The sequence below is a fragment of the Orcinus orca genome, chromosome 14 (genome assembly GCF_937001465.1).
Source record: "Orcinus orca chromosome 14, mOrcOrc1.1, whole genome shotgun sequence".
Classification (NCBI taxonomy): Eukaryota; Metazoa; Chordata; class Mammalia; order Artiodactyla; family Delphinidae; genus Orcinus; species Orcinus orca.
The window spans coordinates 9,247,677-9,268,410 of record NC_064572.1 but is presented as its reverse complement, the minus strand read 5'-3'; the positions used below and the strand labels follow the sequence as shown (position 1 = coordinate 9,268,410).

At 43.5% G+C, this 20,734-nt stretch overlaps 1 protein-coding gene across 2 annotated transcripts in view; it reads right to left on the bottom strand.

The window, feature by feature from the left end:
- Nucleotides 1–20,734, bottom strand: part of DISC1 (DISC1 scaffold protein) — a 352,385-nt gene that overhangs the window by 222,591 nt on the left and 109,060 nt on the right. For both annotated transcript variants that reach the window (XM_049696800.1, XM_004281592.3), the window contains exon 6: nucleotides 12,777–13,003. In XM_049696800.1, coding sequence (XP_049552757.1) covers nucleotides 12,777–13,003 — 227 coding nt within the window. The remainder of the gene's footprint in view (nucleotides 1–12,776; nucleotides 13,004–20,734) is intronic.

Below are 20,734 nucleotides of genomic sequence, written 5' to 3'. Positions count from 1 at the left end.
TGGGTGTATACCTGGCCGTGCGCTGAAGTCCCATTTCAGCAAAAAGCTACAGGAGAAGGAATGTCAGTTTCATTTCCAGTCTTCTCCCTGTCCCCTGTCCTCGTCCCCAGTTCCATCCCCTGTGCCTTGTTTACTAAAAATAAGTTTAAGAATGAGAGATTGTTACCGAAGCAAACTAGAAAGACATAAAGGGCAAAATGACAGCTGCCCTGGCACACGCGCTACTCGGGTCTCAAATTAAAATACATACACATATACAGGAATCCCTGACATTAACAACGTTGCCAATTATTACTCAGGCCTCTAACCTTCTGTCAGGGGCAAGTGGTTAAGAAAATGGCAGCAAAAACGGCTCTAGGAAATGCAGGGTTTTATCTGCTTGGCTTTTTCCTTCCTTCGACCCTTCTCTCCTCACAGCTGATAACGTCACATGTCACCAGTGGGACACAGATGGGGCACAGACAACAAAAAGGCCAAGAACTTCTCCAAGCTTCAGATGATCTCATGAAGGCAGGATGGGACACATGTAGTCGTCAGAAGCAAGCCATTCTCTGTGGCTGTAAATGCCACCAAGCTGGCCGTCTGAGACATTTACTCTTGGGAAAGGCTGCATGCAGTGGAGAGAGATTTGTACCAAGGGCTGGCACCCCTGTGGACCGTCTTTGTCACCTTGGGTACAGCACGGAATCTCTGTGCAGTTCAGTAGGGGGGACGAGAGCCACACACAGGACAGACCGATTCATGCTCGTCAAACAGCTAGCTAATGTTTTGGGGACCTTGGGCGGAATGAAGTATAGAAACACTTTTTAATAAATCATTTCTACAAGTAGCCAAACCTATATCAGACTAATAAATATTTCTGAGTAATCTGACAAAAATCAGCCCATGAATTTTTAACTAATATATTGGAGGTTTTCCTCTCTGGCCCAAGCTGGGGAGATAAAATGAAAGAACCAGAGCAAAACTGGCCAGAGAAATACTTGCACTTTTAGCCTTTTGATCCTTCCTCTGAATCTGGATCGCATTAGTGACTCATATCCTTACAGAACATTTCTCCGAATTTCAGGGATCCTCGTTCAACTTGAACGAGGATACTTCACTCCGCTGCTTTTGAGTCTCTGTGGTAAAGTCCAAATTCTCCAACTGACTCAGCAAACCGACACTGAGATGTCACATGTGATTAGGTCATAAACTCTTTTTAATAAAATACATCTATGTAGCTCCTATAAGCACTCCTAGAAGGGATAGCTGGGAGAGAGAGATGAAATGCAAGGATTTCCAATTTCTTAAAAAAGACTTCCTGGGGTCAAGGTGTGATGTGAAGATACAGCAGAGGAAAGAGCCCGAATACTGAATTTGCAGAATTTCCCAAATTAGCTGAGAGGAATGAAATAGTGCACACAGGCATGCACGCGTGCACACACACACACACACACACACACCCTGGTCCCAGGCCATCTCTTGTCAATTCCCATCTCCACTGAGGAACTCTGCCCGACTTCACAGAGTCACAGCTTGCATCTAAGTCCAGTTCCATCAAGAATCACAGCTTTATTCTGAGCTGATGAATCTGGTATTTGGCTTATCCAAATATTCCAAGCGTTAACTCAACCAGCTCTTTCTCACCTCCTCTCAAACAATTTTATTCCAAACTGAAACTAGAATGCATAGGCCAAAACCATTTTGACTTACAGACATTTGTCTGAAATAGCTTTTAGCTGTCCAATAAATAAAAATAACAGGAGACAAAAATAGAGAACAGCCTTATGTTTAGATCATAACTACTCTCCTTTCTACTCCTTCCTCCCAAGTTGTTTAAAGATAACTTTTTACACACAATCAGAAAATAAAACACTGGCCTCTTATTTTCTGAAGACTGGTAACCAAGATGGTACCAGATTTTCAACTACTGTCATAACCCAAATGTATTTGAAGATTCAAAATGATTTCAATTCTCGGGCCTCTAGAGCTCTTCTCCGCACAACTCCTGTTGAGTTCAATCCTTCAAACACTACAATTTGATCCAGGGGGAATACGATCCTGCCTCTGGGTTTATTCTGTTAAGCGATCCAAAGGCAACATCAGATTTCCATTTCAACCACTGTCCCCCTAATTCTGCCTACTTCATAACCAATATCCCATCTTTCCCAGGGTTTTTAAAAGAAATGCTTACATTTCCATTTAATCCTAATTTTTTTTAATATATGTTGTTTCTTCTACATTTCTAAACACGTATACTTTCCCTAATTCTGAAGTTTACCCAAAAGGTTTTACTTTCTGCTCTGTGTCCATGGTGATTTTCTGAGTCATCTTTAATTACCTGCTAAGGACAAGCATATTCACATAAAGCTGCAGACACAGTTTACACCTTATGTTTCTCTCAGGCTCTTCCGAAATCCGCTTACAAAGCTAAAACAGACTGCTGATGAACAAAATGAATAGACAGCAAGAAAAAACATCCACTTGACTCAATAAGTAACTGAATAAGGAATCAAACACCAATACCAGTACTGCTCAAAGAGGAAGCTGAGGAAATCTGCCCAAAAGGATGTACAAAGTAGTTACGACAGTGGTGGCCAGGATGAGCACAGTAACAAAAACGACCCTCACGTATAAGGCACAGGGGCCCCCTGCACGGAGCTAAAGGAAACCTAGAGGTTTTGGGTTGGGTCCTCCCCAGCAGCACAGGGAAGATCAATCAGCCCTTCAGCAGTTTGGAAAAGATGTGCTAATGACTGACTGAAGTCCAGCCAGCGAAGAGCGGGCGTTCCCAACATGGGGGTATTCGCTACAGTCACTGGGAAAGGATCTCTCTGAGCAAAACTGAATTACTTCTGCTGGAAGAGCTTAAACTCTTCAGCTCAAGGTCTGAAAAGCAGTTTAGTTTGGTGTATTCCTTTAACATCTGAAAAGTTAAAGCAGGGACTAAAAACATATGACCTGCAGACAGGAAAACACTCTTGGGATATGTCAGGAATAAGAAAGTCTGGTGAAAGGGAATAGAGGATTGCAGAAGACACCCAAACTACACAGAAATTAAGCGCAGGACAGTTCTCAAGTTGACAATAATGAAAAATAACAATTGAAATTGACCAGAAGAAAAGCTCTTAAAATAGGCCGCAGGCATTCACATAGGCCGAGAGCTAACCCAGAGTCACAGCACTAGGAGAACCAGGTACAGTCATTTCAATCTTTGAGAATCCATGAGGCTCCAGTTGAAAATAATTTATCAGATACCTAAGATATAAAAGGGGAGTGGGGCTTCCCTGGTGGTGCAGTGGTTGAGAGTCCTCCTGCCGATGCAGGGGACGCGGGTTCGTGCCCCGGTCTGGGAGGATTCCACATGCCGCGGAGCGGCTGGGCCCAAGCCATGGCCGCTGAGCCTGCGCATCCAGAGCCTGTGCTCCGCAACGGGAGAGGCCGCAGCAGTGAGAGGCCCGCGTACCGCAAAAAAAAAAAAAAAAAAAAAAAGAGGAGTGGATGAGTCTACATATTACAAGCTTCCCAAATGAACTACCTAAATAATAATAAATGTTGTAAATTCCTTGAAGAAAATAAAGCACAGGGAATTCGTAAAATATTAAAATGCAATATTTAAAAATATATAGGCATTTTTCACCCTCCTTTGGTCTATGTTTGTTTTAAATCTTAATAAATTTACTCCAGCACAAAATAAAGGTTTTTTTAAAATCTGTACCTGAGATGAGACTCCTGCTTTGAATTCCCCAAACACACCCAACAAAAAACAGAAGTCAGGGTCCTGTTCTTCAGGGTGAGTGGCATCTGGACCCACCCAGATAGGTGGCAGTTTCAAGTCTCTTCCTTCTTTTCCAACCCTTTCCATCTTTTCCAAGTTGTGCCTTGATTAATATTTCCCATTGCCTGTGACAATGACTTTCCAAAGAAAATGGGAGGACACAACGGTGAGTTCCCAATTCTGAACAGCGGCCGCACGGCGATTTCAGCTCCATCCATGTCTAGTGCCTGCTCGTCATAAGCATTAGAAAAGAAAGAACCTGAGCACCGCAGCGGGGATGGTCATGGGCTGCCCAGGGAAGGTTGCAGGGGAACTTACTTGGGGGCTAGGAGGAACAGAACTACTGTTTTTTTAAAAAGCAATTTATTTTAACCTATTTCACAAAATCTGAAAGTGCAAAGTGTTCTATTGATAAATGCAGAAGGGACCTCCAGCATCACCGAGTTCACACCTTCATTTATAAGCAAGACTTCCTGTTCCTCTGGCGATGGCTGGTCCTCTCCTCTGGCAGTTCCTCTTCTGCTCTCCTGTCTTTGGAACTGATACCCACCTCTCTGACCCAAGCCAGTTGCCTGGTGGTCTCCCGGGGTTGCCCGTGTTTAGAGACCCATTTGCTCCGATCCCTTTCAGGGGCCACCAGGTGATCCGTGGGGCATAGAGAGAACTCACTGGCCTGGAATGGCAGTGTTCTCTTTTGCTTGGACCCACGACCCATGCTCTGCCCAGCTGCACACCTTTCCATTGCCTTTCCATTGCTTGCATGGGCACTTGACTCCAAGCCCCGCTCTCTCCCAAGCCATCCGTGTTAACCTTTTCTCTCTCTGCCCCATTTCCAAAAGTGGTCAAAGATGTCAGGACACTACTGCCATGTGAATTTGGACACTCAGCAGCCTCCTCCACAAAATATACTGCAAAAGGATACAAAATTAATGCACAGAAGTCTCTTGCATTCCTACACACTAATGATGAAAAATCTGAAAGAGAAATTAAGGAAACACTCCCATTTACGACTGCAACAAAAAGAATAAAATACCTAGGAAAAAACCTACCTAAGGAGACAAAATACCTGTTTGCAGAAAACTATAAGACACTGATGAAAGAAATTAAAGATGATACAAACAGATAGAGAGATATACCATGTCCTTGGATTGGAAGAATCAACATTATGAAAATGACTGTACTACCCAAAGCAATCTACAGATTCAATGCAATCCCTATCAAACTACCAATGGCATTTTTCACAGAACTAGAAAAAATTGCACAATTTGTATGGAAACACAAAAGACCCCGAATAGCCAAAGCAATCTTGAGAAAGAAAAACAGAGCTGGAGGAATCAGTCTCCCTGACTTCAGACTATACTACAAAGCTACAGTAATCAAGACAGTATGGTACTGGCACAAAAACAGAAACATAGATCAATGGAACAGGATAGAACACCCAGAGATAAACCCATGCACATACGGTCACCTTATCTTTGATAAAGGAGGCAAGAATATACAATGGAGAAAAGAAACCCTCTTCAATAAGTAGTGCTGGGAAAACTGGACAGTTACATGTAAAAGAATGAAATTAGAACACTCCCTAACACCATACACAAAAATAAACTCAAAATGGATTAAAGACCTAAAGGTAAGGCCAGACACTATAAAACTCTTAAGAGGAAAACATAGGCAGAACACTCTATGACATAAGTCACAGCAAGATCCTTTTGACCCACCTCCTAGAGAAATGGAAATAAAAACAAAAATAAACAAATGGGACCTAATGAAACTTCAAAGTTTTTGCACAGCAAAGGAAACCATAAACAGAACGAAAAGACAACCCTCAGAATGGGAGAAAATATTTGCAAATGAAGCAACAGACAAAGGATTAATCTTCAAAATATACAAGCAGCTCATGCAGCTCAATATCAAATAAACAAACAACCCAATCCAAAATGGGCAGAAGACCTAAATAGACATTTCTCCAAAGAAGATATACAGATTGCCAACAAACACATGAAAGATGCTCAACATCATTAATCGTTAGAGAAATGCATATCAAAACTTCAATTAGGTATCACCTCACACCAGTCAGAATGTCCATCATCAAAAACTCTACAAACAATAAATGCCGGAGAGGGTGTGGAGAAAAGGGAACCCTCTACACTGTTGGTGGGAATGTAAACTGATAGTCACTATGGAGAACAGTATGGAGGTTCCTTAAAAAACTAAAAATAGAACTACCATATGATCCAGCAATCCCACTACTGGGCATATACCCTGAGAAAACCATAATTCAAAAAGAGTCATGTACCACAATGTTCATTGCAGCACTATTTACAGTAGCCAGGATATGGAAGCAACCTAAGTGTCCATCGACAGATGAATGGATAAAGAAGATGTGGCACATATATACAATGGAATATTACTCAGCCATAAAAAGGAACGAAATTGAGTTATTTGTAGTGAGGTGGACAGACTTAGAATCTGTCATACAGAGTGAATTAAGTCAGAGAGAGAAAAACAAATACTGTATGCTAACAAATATATATGGAATCTTAAAAAAAAAATGGTTCTGAAGAAACTGGGGGTAGGACAGGAATAAAGACACAGACATAGAGAATGGACTTGAGGACACAGGGAGGGGGAAGGGTAAGCTGGGACCAAGTGAGAGAGTGGCATGTACATACATACACTACCAAACGTAAGGTAGATAGCTAGTGGGAAGCAGCCACATAGCACAGGGAGATCAGCTCGGTGCTTTGTGACCACCTAGAGGGGTGGGATAGGGAGGGTGGGAGGGAGAAGCAAGAGGGAGGGGATATGAGGATGTAAGTATACGTATAGCTGATTCACTTTTTTATACAGCAGAAACTAACATACCATTGTAAAGCAATTATACTCCAATAAAGATGTTTAAAAAAGTATATTGCAAAAACCAATATATTGCCCAATATATCTTACAGGGTTGTGAGCAAAAATGAGCATTTTGTAAACAATGGTGACATTTAAATTAATGTGTTATTATTATTACCAATCAAAATAAGAAAGACGACATGATAAATATGAGAGCTGTCCCAAACGCTGAGGATGCCGTCTAATCAAGGAAGCCTTCCTGCAAGAAACGTCAGTCTCACGCTCCTTATATACTCCAAACTCACTGCATTGACTCTCTGGGCAAAGATCTGTCTGCCTCAGGAATTCCTGGGAAAAGCAAAGTATCTGCTTTAAAAATAAAGAGAAGTCAGAATCTCATCTAGCACTTTTAGCAACACAAAGCAGTCCTTCTCCTGCAGATGAGCCCTCATGCTCTCTGTCTCATGGAGCCATTGTTCCTGACAAACCAACCAGGTGAAGAAGGACAAAGGCAGAGAAGGAAGAAAGGCAAAGACCAGAAGCAGAGACTGAAGAACAGAATCACAGCAAGTGGAGAAGCAGCCTGGAGACCGCGGGCATTTCTTCGGAAATCTCTAAATTGTCCCAGTTTGGCACCATCCCCCGGGCGCATCACTGGGACACACACAGCTGTCCCCCTGCACACACCCACTGAGAATCTGCCTCGCTCCTCCCGGGTCCCGGAGTCTGTTTTCCGATTCAGGCCTTGCTGTTTCACTGTCTTTTCACTCTAATAAGATACGTATCTGAGGGGAAAGTGGGACGATTGATTTTTTTTCCAGTCAGTTGTGAACTGCTGAATTTTATTATTTTAAATCTCACTTGAAAAGAGCCGTGACATCAGCCTGGCTGCTCATCGTGGGCTGAGGGCAGGTGTCATGGGGAGGCCGGAGCACCTCCAAGAGTCGGCCAGCCTCGCCGGGGGGCCCTGAGCGGTTAAGCAACGGGGACCAGGGAGCAAGCCCGGCTCTCCACCACCACCCTTCCCCAGCTCAGATGCGCCCACTGAGGTCCGGCCAGCCTGGCCGTAACCAGGGCTTCAGTTTGTTTTGCAGTTTGTGCCAACGCTTGTAAAAAGATGTGACATGTTTCTTCCAAATGTACAACGAGAGACAATCCATCCATGAGCTGCCACAACACATTTCAGGCAAAGCATGAAAAATTCCAGGAGCTGAGGAATGAACTCAACCACAGACTAATACAAACCAGCCAAGCATCTCTGAAGAATGCTGGAAAGTAGCGTCCACAGCCCTCACTCAGCTCTGTCGTTGCTACTCTGATGACTCCTACCTGGCTTTACAGTCAGCCAGGGTCACAGCTGGCCCTGTCCCCACTGATGTTCAAGGCACTCAGACCAACAAGAGGGGCAGAGCTGATGGCCCTCGAGGCAGATGAGCTGCAAATCACGACCCCCCTCCACTTACAGAAATAAACAGACGGACACTCACACCCTGAATGCAGGCACGCCGTCCAGGAAAACTGCAGAAACTGTCACCTCCTTCCTCCCTGTGTCCCCATCCTTCCCCTCCCCTACCCCACACCCCAATCCCACTACAGAGAGGGGGAAGGATGGGTTTCTGTAGGGGAGGATCAGGTTCACTAGAGAAACCCATCCTTCTAGACCTCTCCCATCAGAGGAAGACTTGCAGGAGGAAACAAGGAGTTTGTTCTAAAGCTGAGGGATTGGAATCCCAGGGATGAAGGCAAGTCCAACTAACGTACAACATACATCTTTTGAGTGGCTTTTGTCTTTCACGCGTCCCTGCCCTGTAAGCTTCCATACTGCAGAGTTCCTGATACCCAGGTACTTAAGAAAGTTCTCCTCTTATTCATTGGAAGACAACCATTCTCTCTGGCTCTATCAAAAGGCAGCTCTGATGTCTGGGAAGGCAGCTCTTTCATTCCATCCTGCTAAGACATTTGATCCAAAACACAGATGTCAGAAAATTCAACCTGCTCCTTTGATTTCTATTAAAATATCCAAATAAAAAGCCGTCGGTTCTCCGGTTCCCAGCAGGTGCCCTTCTACTTCCAGTCCTTCTTGGACAGCAGCGGCCCAAGGATTCCCCACAAGCTACAGTCCGAAAGGAAGGTGCCCACACAAGCAGCTTCCACCAGTGAGTCACTCACAAACGCCAGGTGCCCTTAGGAAGCTCCTTCTCAAGCGCAATGTGTGGCTTATCCAGGGAAAGCAGCATAGCCTCCCCGTGGAACTTGAACACTGTGGAATCAGTCAGAATCAGCTCCTCCCCAGACAGCACCGTGAGTTTCTAGCTGGCCTCTCTTCATAAGACCAAGATTTTCCTATTTCACAATTTGTCTGGATCTCTTCATCTGGCCTGAGAAGAAACTACAGTTGACCCTTGAACGACACAGGTCTGAACTGCAAGAATCCACTTATACGCAGATATTTTTCAATAGTGAATACTACACGGTCAGTGGTTGGTTGAATTCCGGTATGCAAAGGAACCACGGATCCAGAGCGCCGGCTCTGAATTACACGGGGATTAATCCCCACATTATTCAGGGGTCCACTGTACTCTCACAACAAACAAAGACAGCTATTGATGCAGATAAGATGCGTTCTCCTAGCTGGGGCACCTATGGGATATCGTTCTAAAAGAAAACCAATCCCTCATAGCAAACACTGTGATACAATTAGTTAAGATACTAGGCCAAGCAATCTCTGATCTGTTGGCCAATAAAACCACATCGGCTGCTTTCAAATGCTCCATTTCTAGGAGTGAGTACCGCAGCCTGTCAGCTTGGCAAAAGCGTGCCTTCCTTCTTATGGAAAGCACACATATCAATGATGGTTTTTCCATTTGATATCTATGGCGAGGAACAGCACGATGCTGCCCTCCTCCAGGTGGAAGAGAGGAAGCTGACCAGACGAAACCTGCACCTGGGAGGCGCCCCCTGCGCCACCAAGTAAATAAAGGAGATGCCAAGGGTCAGCTCCTGCAGGGTCCCCCAGATGATGAGAATGCCTCAGGGTGGTCCCTCTCCAGCAACATGGAACCCCACTCAGTGCTGGCGGTGCTCTCAGCACAGGTGGGAGGTCACACTATGAACTAGCCATTGAATTGCCCGTGTTGCTTTTTGTTTGCAGTCACTCTGGGACTTTCCCTCCCACCCTTGCCACGCAACCGTTAGTCCTTCTATTCCTAAGACTCCCTCCTACACTGAGCCCTCATGGGTTCAAGTCACTGAGATGCCCAGGTGTTCCTGCAGGCATATCAGCACAAAAAGTGAGAGCCTGGGGCTTCCCTGGTGGCGCAGTGGTTGGGAGTCCGCCTGCCGATGCAGGGGACACAGGTTCGTGCCCTGGTCCGGGAGGATCCCACATGCCGCGGAGCGGCTGGGCCCATGAGCCATGGCCGCTGAGCCTGCACGTCCGGAGACTGTGCTCCGCAGCAGGAGAGGCCACAGCAGTGAGAGGCCCGCGTACCGCAAAAAAAAAAAAAAGTGAGAGCCTGCTCCTGACCTGAACTCTGTAATCTCCGTGGGCACAGGTGGATTCGGGGATGATGGGTCCTCCCCGAGGAGCCCCCAGACGGCACTGCAGCACGTTCAAGAGCCATCCTTACATCGGATTTCCCTAACAGCGTCATAGAATCAGATTGCCACAAACCTTGAAAGGTCTTTCAAGAGTCTGTTCAGTTGATTAGAGCACTGGATGACTCGGCTAAAGTCACACCTTTATTTCGTCTGCATCTCACCCTGGTGAAAAGGCAGGCTGGAGCACATGGGCAGAGTAACAGACTAGACATGGTAAGGTCTGAGTTCAGGGGCCCAGCTCCATCAGCTGCCACACTCTGGAGCTCTTTGCTTTAGACTAAGAGCTCTCTAAGTGGAAACTATCTAAGTTAGGTCTCTTACTAGCTGCATCCCCAGGAAATTTTCTGAGTTCTTATTTCCTCAACTGTTAAATGAGAATAACGAGGACAGCCTGCCCACCACGCCGGGCTGCTCTGCCTGCCATGAGTCAGCAAGTGAGAAAGCAGGCGCCCTGCCTCCTGTGTGTCTCTGTATGGGGCCAGGGCACACCTGCAGGGACGCTGCCCGGGAGTTCAGCTCAAAACACAGAGGCTTTGTGAAATACTGCAGTGGGCTCTAAGCTAAGCACGTCCTCCTTCTTCCCCTCGAAGTGCTTGTGCGAGAGATGAGAGGAGTGAGACTAACCTCTGCGCTGTTCAAAGCAAAAGGAGAAATAAGTAGGACACATCTGGATGGCGGGACCAAAAAAGGCTCACTTTAAGCTTCATGTGTATATGTGTGCTTTTATACACATAAAAATAAATGCACATGTGTATTTCATCTTGTATATTACACACACTCCATATATACATCTAATATAATGCATACGTCACATGTATAATTACATGATACGTAATGTGTATTATCGTGTGTGTGCATGTGTGTATGTGTGTGTGTGCATGTGTGTATGTGCATGTGTGTATTGTGTGCGTCTGTGTGTGTAGCATGACTTCCATAGGAGGGACAAGGGAAGCAGGAGTAGGAAAGATCCCTAGAGCCAAGGCTATACCGTAAGGACGCAGGCGAAAGTGAAGCAGAAAGAGCGCAGGCAGACTTGATGGTGAGTTTCTTCTGGCTGAAATCTGGCAACAACACACATCTCTTCCCCCTCTCCACGGGCATGAGCCCGGGGTTAGAGTTCTGCAGGGAAATACCAGGGCTGGGAGGGGAGGGGAGGACACCATGGGCAGCTCCCTGGACAAGCGTCCAGCTGCGATGGACTGGATCGGGTGTGGGACACGTGTGAGAGGGGACAGGTACTCGTTGGATAGTCTAAAACACATTTGGAAGGCAGTTAGAAGGCTTCAGAAGACTGAAAGCCCCGTGATAAAAACGACAGGCAGTAAGCATGGTAAAGCACTTGTCGCCACCCAGGCACCGTTATGCGAGCTTTATATGTGTTAACTCAGTGCATCCTCCGAACAGCCCGTCCCTCCCCCAATAATAAGTGGTTCCAGCTAATAAGCGGTTGAGTGAGGTAATCAGATGGTAGAGTCCATATTCTCAACTGCTACAGGGGGTGACGTTTTCTTAAGTATTTTCTGCAGTGTAATAACCAGGCAGAACTTCCATCCCCCTCACTGCTCTACACCCACTGCACCCGCAGGCCTCACCACACCTGCGTGTTCATCCAGGCACGGCTCACTTTCTGTCTAACATGAGTAAGGGTGGGTTCTGCCTTTCGCCATATAAGGTTATGACCTCCCCAAAGGCAAGAGGTCCATGTGTATCTCTTGGGTCTCCCAAGACGCAGAACACAAGGAAAGTTCTCCCTCTATAGCAAGTGGATAAGAAACTAGGCTATGAGAGGGAGGGAGACGCATGAGGGAAGAGATATGGGAACATATGTATACGTATAACTGATTCACTTTGTTATAAAGCAGAAACTAACACACCATTGTAAAGCAATTATACTCCAATAAAGATATTAAAAAAAAAGAAATTAGAAAGTGAAAAGTAAAACTAAAAAAGAAAAGAAACTAGGCTTTGACGTAATGAACAGGAATTTAAGTATTTTTGCTCTTATTAATTGGGACTTTGGGCAAATTATTTGACCTTCTTAAACTCTCTTGTCCTCCTCTGTGAAATGGGTATAATAATAGAAGCAACTCATAGAGTAAAGCTTAGCACAGTGCCTGGCACATAGTAAGACTCAGTAAATGTTAGTGCCATGAATAATGACTCATTCTTCCAGGCCACTGATTGGGCCTCCTCCCTCCAGCTCACCAGCCTCTCCTGTCTCCAGCTGGTCACCCTCAGCAAAGGCTGGCATCCAAATCTCCAACCAACTGAGCCCCAGCAGATCTCAAAAGGGAAGGAAGGCACCCCTGGGGCGTTTGGACATGGGAAAGGTCCATATCAGAATGGAGAGGAATCGTGGTATTTAGCGGGTATGTAGCCAGGGTGTAAAATACCCTGCGATGTGCAGGACCGCCCCACGTCATGAAGAATTTTGCCACTCAAAATATCAACAGTGCTTCCCTTGAAAAAACAAAGCGCTGCTTGGAAAATAATTTATATATGCGGGCCAGCAGACAAAATCAATCCCATAAACAGATGAACGAGATGAGCGATCCAAAATCAGTTAGGAAATCACCAGTACCTCCTGATGGTTTCGGGCGGCTCTGCACGGACGGGAATCTGCTCGGCCAAGGCCAGGGTGTCCTGCAAGGTCTTGCTGACCTCCTGCAACTCGCCCAGAGACAGCCCCCCCATGAGGTCGCAGCCCTGCCACGGGAGGACCCACTCCTGCTCTTCCAGTTCCCTTCTCAGCTGTTGATCTTTTGCGTCCAGCACAGACATCCTGGCTTGGAGGGCTTCGATCTCTTTCTGTAGAGAATAGAGAGAGATTTTGTAAATTCACCCTGCTCGCGGCAGACTGCGCTGCTGAAAATGAGTCCTTTCCATGAGAGTCCGCCATATGCATGAGAGCCGTGAAGTTGCCCTTCTGAAGCAGGCAGATTTTTGGAGGTTTGCTGAACTGGAAAAATCACGCCAGCTTTGTATTTCTGATTAGTTGGCATAAGGAGAAACATTCCCTCCCAAGCATGAAATAACTCCGGGTGGCGAGCCAAGAATTTGACTTGGAGGAAGCCAGCAAATATATAAACGACTTACTTCATTTCAGGTGACAGAGCTAGAACACAGGGAGGCAAACTTCACGGACTTGAGACACCAGTAAGCAGGAAACACAACCCACAGACCAAAAAAGAAAAGCAAACGAGGCTTGGCGGGTCTGTCCCCAAACATGCAAATTTACCATGTAGAGAAAGATTAGAAATCATAGCCTCTTAAGGCTACAGGATTGCGAGAAAAACGACATGCCACAGATAGCACTCTCCTGTCTCGGTTCATAAAAATAGTAAATCAGTTTAACTTCCACTAATACAACAAACCAAAATCCAAAGAATCGAGTATTGTCCAATCTTGAGGTCAATGGATAAAACAAGCAGCAGGTAACTGAATGCCCGCTGTGCGTAAAGTGTTACGGCAGCTAATCATCTCACTGACCACAGGATTCTGAATTAACATACTCCCAGGTTCCATGCACTGGTTTCCAGCTGATAAGAGCATAGCTCTAACCCTGGCTGTCCCCCCATCTCTCACCCACGTCCTCTCAGCCTCAAGGTACAGATCACCCACTGACCCCTCTTCCAGTAGGGGAGGAAGGACACACAGCAGGAGGTACTGAGGATCCACCCAAGACACCCTAAGAAAACAACAGCGTGTATCCCACTGGTCCAAGATTATGGTATTACTGACACTGTCTCCCATCTCACCTCCCTACTTCCAACCTTTGAACTCCCATCCCCTATTCTTTTCTTTTCTGTTTGTTTTGGGTTTTTTTAACTGTGGTAAAACACAGGTAACATAAAATGTACCATCTTAACCATTTTTAAGTGTAATTCAGTGGCATTAAGTATATTCATATTGTTGTACAACCACCACCACCATCCGTCTCCAGAGCTCTTTGCATCCCGCAAAACTGAAATTCTGTCCCCATTAAACACTGACCCCACCATTCCCCCTGCCTCCAGGCTTGGTGGTCATCATTCTGCTTTCTGTCTCTAGAATCTAACTCTTCTGGGGACCTCGTATACGTGGAATCATACAATATTTGTCTTTTTGAGGCTAGCTCATTTCACTTAGTATAATGTCCTCAAGTTTCATCCATGCTGTAGCACGTTTCAGAATTTTCCTCCTTTGAAAGGCTGCACTGTATGTATACACCACATTTTGTTTATCCATTCATCTGTCGATGGACCTGTGGGTTGCTTCCACCTTTTGACTGTCGTGAATAATGCTGCTATGGAGATGTCTTTGGGTCTCTGCTTTCAGTTCTTTTGGGGCTTACACCCAGAAGAGAAATTGCTGAATCACATGGTAATTTTACTTTTAATTTTTTAAAGAACCACCATCCTGTTTTCCACAGTGGCCCTCCACCCTATCCTCACACAGATGTCAAAGTGACTCTTTAAATTGTGGTCAATTACATAACTTCACTGCTTAAAAACCCCCCATGGTTCCCAATCCAGTCAGAGAAGAGCCCAAGACCTCACAAGGCCCTGCAAAGGCCCTCTCATCACTGACCTTCTCCTCTGCTGTTTCCGCAATCCTGGCCTCCTGGCTACCCTTTGAAGGCATGGGGCACACTCCCACTGCAGCCTTCGAGTGACTGTCCCCTCCATGGGGAACACTCTTACTGGAGATTTCTGCAAGGCCCCCCTCCCTCTTCCATCAAGCGTTCGCTTCAATCTCCCTTCTCAGTGAGTAGACTCCCCTACCCCAACACTCTGGTCCATGCACTGTAGCTCTTACCACCCTACAACATTCTAGGCATAGAATTTAGGCTTTTATCACCTTTGCCACTTCTTGTCTATCTCCGCACTCCCACCCCCACTAGGACATAAACTCCACAGGAACCCTGAGCATTGCAAACAGTACCTGGCATGTCACAGGCACTCAAAAATTCCCGCTGAATAAATGAATATCCACCTTCCCCCAGAGTTCTGCCACGAATGCTCCCTCCAAACACTGAGTTATGTTCTGTACACTCTGACGTCATCAGGAATTGGGGAGACCTTCAACTGGTGAATATTGTTCACAAACAAAAACCAGACTTCACATTTTCAGCTACGCAAACCTTACAGTGATGCCCTCTGAATCTGAAAGTGCCAGTTTCTCATCCACCACAGGGCAGACAGCAGAAGCAAGAAGAACTACAGTCCTGCAGCCTGCAGAACAAAACCACATGCACAGAAAGATAGACAAAATGAAAAGGCAGAGGACTACGTACCAGATGAAGGAACAAGATAAAACCCCAGAAAAACAATTAAATGAAGTGGAAATAGGCAACCTTCCAGAAAAAGAATTCAGAATAATGATAGTGAAAATGATCCAGGACCTCGGAAAAAGAATGGAGGCAAAGATCAAGAAGATGCAAGAAATGTTTAACAAAGAACTAGAAGAATGAAAGAACAAACACCCAGAAGAATTAAAGAACAAACAAACAGAGATGAACAATACAATAACTGAAATGAAAAATACACTAGAAGGAATCAATAGCAGAATAACTGAGGCAGAAGAAAGGATAAGTGACCTGGAAGACAGAATGATGGAATTCACTGCCATGGAACAGAATAAAGGAAAAAGAATGAAAAGAAATGAAGACAGCCTAAGAGACCTCTGGGACAACATGAAATGCACCAACATTCGCATTATAGGGGTCCCAGAAGGAGAAGAGAGAGAGAAAGGACCCAAGAAAACATTTTAAGAGATTATAGTCGAAAACTTCCCTAACATGGAAAGGAAATAGCCACCCAAGTCCAGGAAGCACAGAGAGTCCCAGGCAGGATAAACCCAAGGAGAAACACACTGAGACACATAGTAATCAAGTTGGCAAAAATTAAAGACAAAAAAAAATTATTGAAAGCAGCAAGGGAAAAACAACGAATAACATACAAGGGAACTCCCATAAGGTTAACAGCTGATTTCTCAGCAGAAACTCTACAAGCCAGAAGGGAGTGGCATGATATATTTAAAGTGATGAAAGGGAAGAACCTACAACCAAGATTACTCTACCCGGCAAGGATCTCATTCAGATTCGAAAGAGAAATCAAAAGCTTTATAGACAAGCAAAAGCTAAGAGAAATCAGCACCACCAAACCAGCTCTACAGCAAATGACAAAGGAACTTCTCTAAGTGCGAAACACAAGAGAAGAAAAGAACCTACAAAAACAAACACAAAACAATTAAGAAAATGGTAATAGGAACATACATATCGATAATTACCTTAAATATGAATGGATTAAATGCTCCAACCAAAAGACACAGGCTCACTGAATGGATACAAAAACAAGACCCATATATACACTGTCTACAAGAGACCCACTTCAGACCTAGGGAAACATACAGATTGAAAGTGAGGGGATGGAAAAAGATATTCCATGCAAATGGAAATCAAAAGAAAGCTGGAATAGCAATACTCATATCAGATAAAATAGACTTTAAAATAAAGAATGTTACAAGAGACAAGGAAGGACATTACATAATGATCGAGGGATCAATCCAAGAAGAAGATATAACAATTATATATATATATGCACCCAACAGAGGAGCACCTCAATACATAATGCAAATGCTAACAGCTATAAAAACAGGAAATCAACAGTAACACAATAATAGTGGGGAACTTTAACACCTCACTTACACCAATGGACAGATCATCCAGACTGCAAATTAATAAGGAAACACAAGCTTTAAGTGACACAACAGACCAGATAGATTTACTTGATATTTATAAGACATTCCATCCGAAAACAGCAGTTTACACTTTCTTCTCATGTGTACATGGAACATTCTCCAGGTTAGATTACATCTTGGGTTACAAATCAAGCCTTGGTAAATTTAAGAAAATTGAAATCATATCAAGCATCTTTTCTGACGACAATGCTATGAGATTAGGAACCAATTACAGGGGGGGAAGAAACCCGAAATAAACACAAACACATGGAGGCTAAACAATACGTTACTAAATAACCAAGAGATCACTGAAGAAATCAAAGAGGAAATCAAAAAATACCTAGAGACAAATGACAAGAACATGTAGATCCAAAACCTATGGGATGCAGCAAAAGCAGTTCTAAGAGGGACGTTTGTAGCAATACAATCCTACCTCAAGAAATAAGAAAAATCTCAAATAAGCAATCTAACCTTACATCTAAAGGAACTACGGAGAGAAGAACAAACAAAGCCCAAAGTTAGTAGAAGGAAAGAAATCATAAAGATCAGAGCAGAAATAAATGGAATAGAAACAAAGAAAACAATAGCAAAGATCAATAAAACTAAAAGCTGGTTCTTTGGGAAGATAAACAAAATTGATAAACCTTTAGCCAGACTCATCAAGAAAAAAACGAGAGGACTCAAATCAACAAAATCAGAAATGAAAAAGGAGAAGTTACAATGGACAACGCAGAAATACAAAGCATCATAAGGGACTACTACAAGCAACTCTTTGCCAATAAAATGGACAACCTGGAAAAACTGGACAAATTCTCAGAAAGGTATAACCTTCCAAGACTGAACCAGGAAGAAATAGAAAATATGAACAGACCAATCACAAGTAATGTAATTGAATCTGTGATTAAAAATCTTCCAAAAAACATAGGCAGAACACTCTATGACATAAATCACAGCAAGATCCTTTTTGACCGACCTCCTAGAGAAATGGAAATAAAAACAAAAATAAACAAATGGGACCTAATGAAACTTAAAAGCTTTTGCATAGCAAAGGAAACCATAAACAAGACAAAGACAACCCTCAGAATGGGAGAAAATATTTGCAAATGAAGCAACAGACAAAGGATTAATCTCCAAAATTTACAAGCAGCTCATGCAGCTCAATATCAAAAGAACAAACAACCTAACCCAAAAATGGGCAGGAGACCTAAATAGACATTTCTCCAAAGAAGATATACAGAGTGCCAACAAACACATAAAAGGATGCTCAACATCATTAATCATTAGAGAAATGCAAGTCAAAACTACAATGAGGTATCACCTCACACCAGTCAGAATGGCCACCATCAAAAAAATCTACCAAAAATAAATGCTGGAGAGGGTGTGGAGAAAAGGGAACCCTCTTGCACTGCTGGTGAGAATGTAAATTGATACAGCCACTATGGAGAACAGTATGGAGGTTCCTTAAAGAACTGAAAATAGAATTACCATATGACCCAGCAATCCCACTACTGGTCATATACCCTGAGGAAACCATAACTCAAAGAGAGTCATGTACCACAATGTTCATTGCAGTTCTATTTACAATAGCCAGGACATGGAAGCAACCTAAGTGTCCATCGACAGATGAATGGATAAAGAAGATGTGGCACAACGGAATATTTACAACGGAATATTACTCAGCCATAAAAAGAAACGAAATTGAGTTATTTGTAGTGAGGTGGATAGACTAGAGACTGTCATATGGACTGAAGTAAGTCAGAAAGAGAAAAACAAGTACTGTATGCTAACACATACATATGGAATTTAAAAAATGGTTCTGAAGAACCTAGGGGCAGGACAGGAATAAAGATGCAGACGTAGAGAATGGACTTGAGGACTCAGGGATGGAGAAGGGTATGCTGGGACTAAGTGAGAGAGTGGCATGGACATATATACACTACCAAATGTAAAACAGATAGCTAGTGGGAAGCAGCCACATAGCACAGGGAGATCAGCTCGGTGCTTTGTGACCACCTAGAGGGGTGGGAGGGAGATGCAAGAGGGAGGGGATATGGGGGTATATGTATCTGTATAGCTGATTCACTTTGTTATAGAGCAGAAACTAACACACCATTGTAAAGCAATTATACTCCAATAGAGACGTTAAAAAAAAAATCTACCAACAAAGAAAAGTCCAGGACCAGAGGGCTTCACAGGTGAATTCTATCAAACATTTAGAGAAGAGCTAACACCCATCCTTCTCAAACTCTTCCAAAAAACTGCAGAGGAAGGAACAGTCCCAAACTAATCCTACAAGGCCACTATCAACCTGATACCAAAGCCAGACAAAGATACTACAAAAAAAGAAAATTACAGGCCAATATCACTGATGAATATAGATGCAAAAATCCTCAAAAAATACTAGCAAACAGAATCCAACAACACATTAAAAGGATCATACACCACGATCAAGTGGGATTTATCTCAGGGATGCAAGGATTCTTTGATATATGCAAATCAGTCAGTGTGATACACCATGTTAACAGATTGAGGAATAAAAACCATATAATCATCTCATTCGATGCAGAAAAAGCTTTTGATAAAATTCAACACCTATTTACGATAAAAACTCTCCAGAACTAGGCATAGAGGGAACTTACCTCAACATGATAAAGGCCATATATGACAAATCCACAGCCAACATCGTTCTCAATGCTGAAAAACTGAAAGCATTTCCTCTAAGATCAGGAACAAGACAAGGATGTCCACTCTCACCACTGTTAATCAACATAGTTTTGGAATTCCTAGCCATGGCAATCAGAGAAGAAAAAGAAAAAAAGGAATACAAATTGGAAAAGAAGAAGTAAAACTGTCACTGTTTGCAGATGACATGATACTATACATAGAGAATTCTAAAGATGCCACCAGAAAACTACTAGAGCTCATCAAAGAATTTGGTAAAGTTGCAGGATACAAAATTAATACACAGAAATCTCTTGCATTCCTATACACTAACAATGAAAGATCACAAAGAGAAATTAAGGAAACAATCCCATTCACCATTGTAACAAAAAGAATAAAATACCTAGGAATAAACCTACCTAAGGAGGTAAAAGACCTGTACACAGAAAACTATAAGACACTGATGAAAGAAATCAAAGATGACACAAACAGACAGAGAGATATACCATGTTCTTGGATTGGAAGAACCAATATTGTGAAAATGACTATACTACCCAAAGCAATCTACAGATTCAATGCAATCCCTATCAAACTATCAATGGCATTTTTTACAGAACTAGAAAAAAAATCTTAAAGTTTGTATGGAAACACAAGAGACCTTGAATAGCCAAAGCAATCTTGAGGGAAACAAATGGAGCTGGAGGAATCAGACTCCCTGATTTCAGACTACACTACAAAGCTACGGTAATCAAAACAATAGAGTACTGGCACAAAAACAGAAATATAGACCAATGGAACAGGATAGAAAGCCCAGAGATAAACCCACGCACCTATGGTCAACTAATCTATGACAAAGGGGGCAAGGATATACAATGGAGAAAAGACAGTCTCTTCAATTAAAAAAAAAAAGTGCCAGTTTATTGGAGAATATTTTCAAATAGCAACAATGTTTGCTTCCCTTTGCCACCTTGCTATTGTATGGACTTGGATGGGCAAACTCAGATAACAAGAACACTCTGCTTGAGGTGGGGGCAGCGGGAGGGCTTCCAGTAACATGTCTGAGCCCCATTAACTTGTCTGAGGTCATTCAGCTGTTTGGAGCCTAAACCAGCTCTTGGACTCAGTGTTAAAGCCCTCTGCTCTTTCCAGACGTCAATG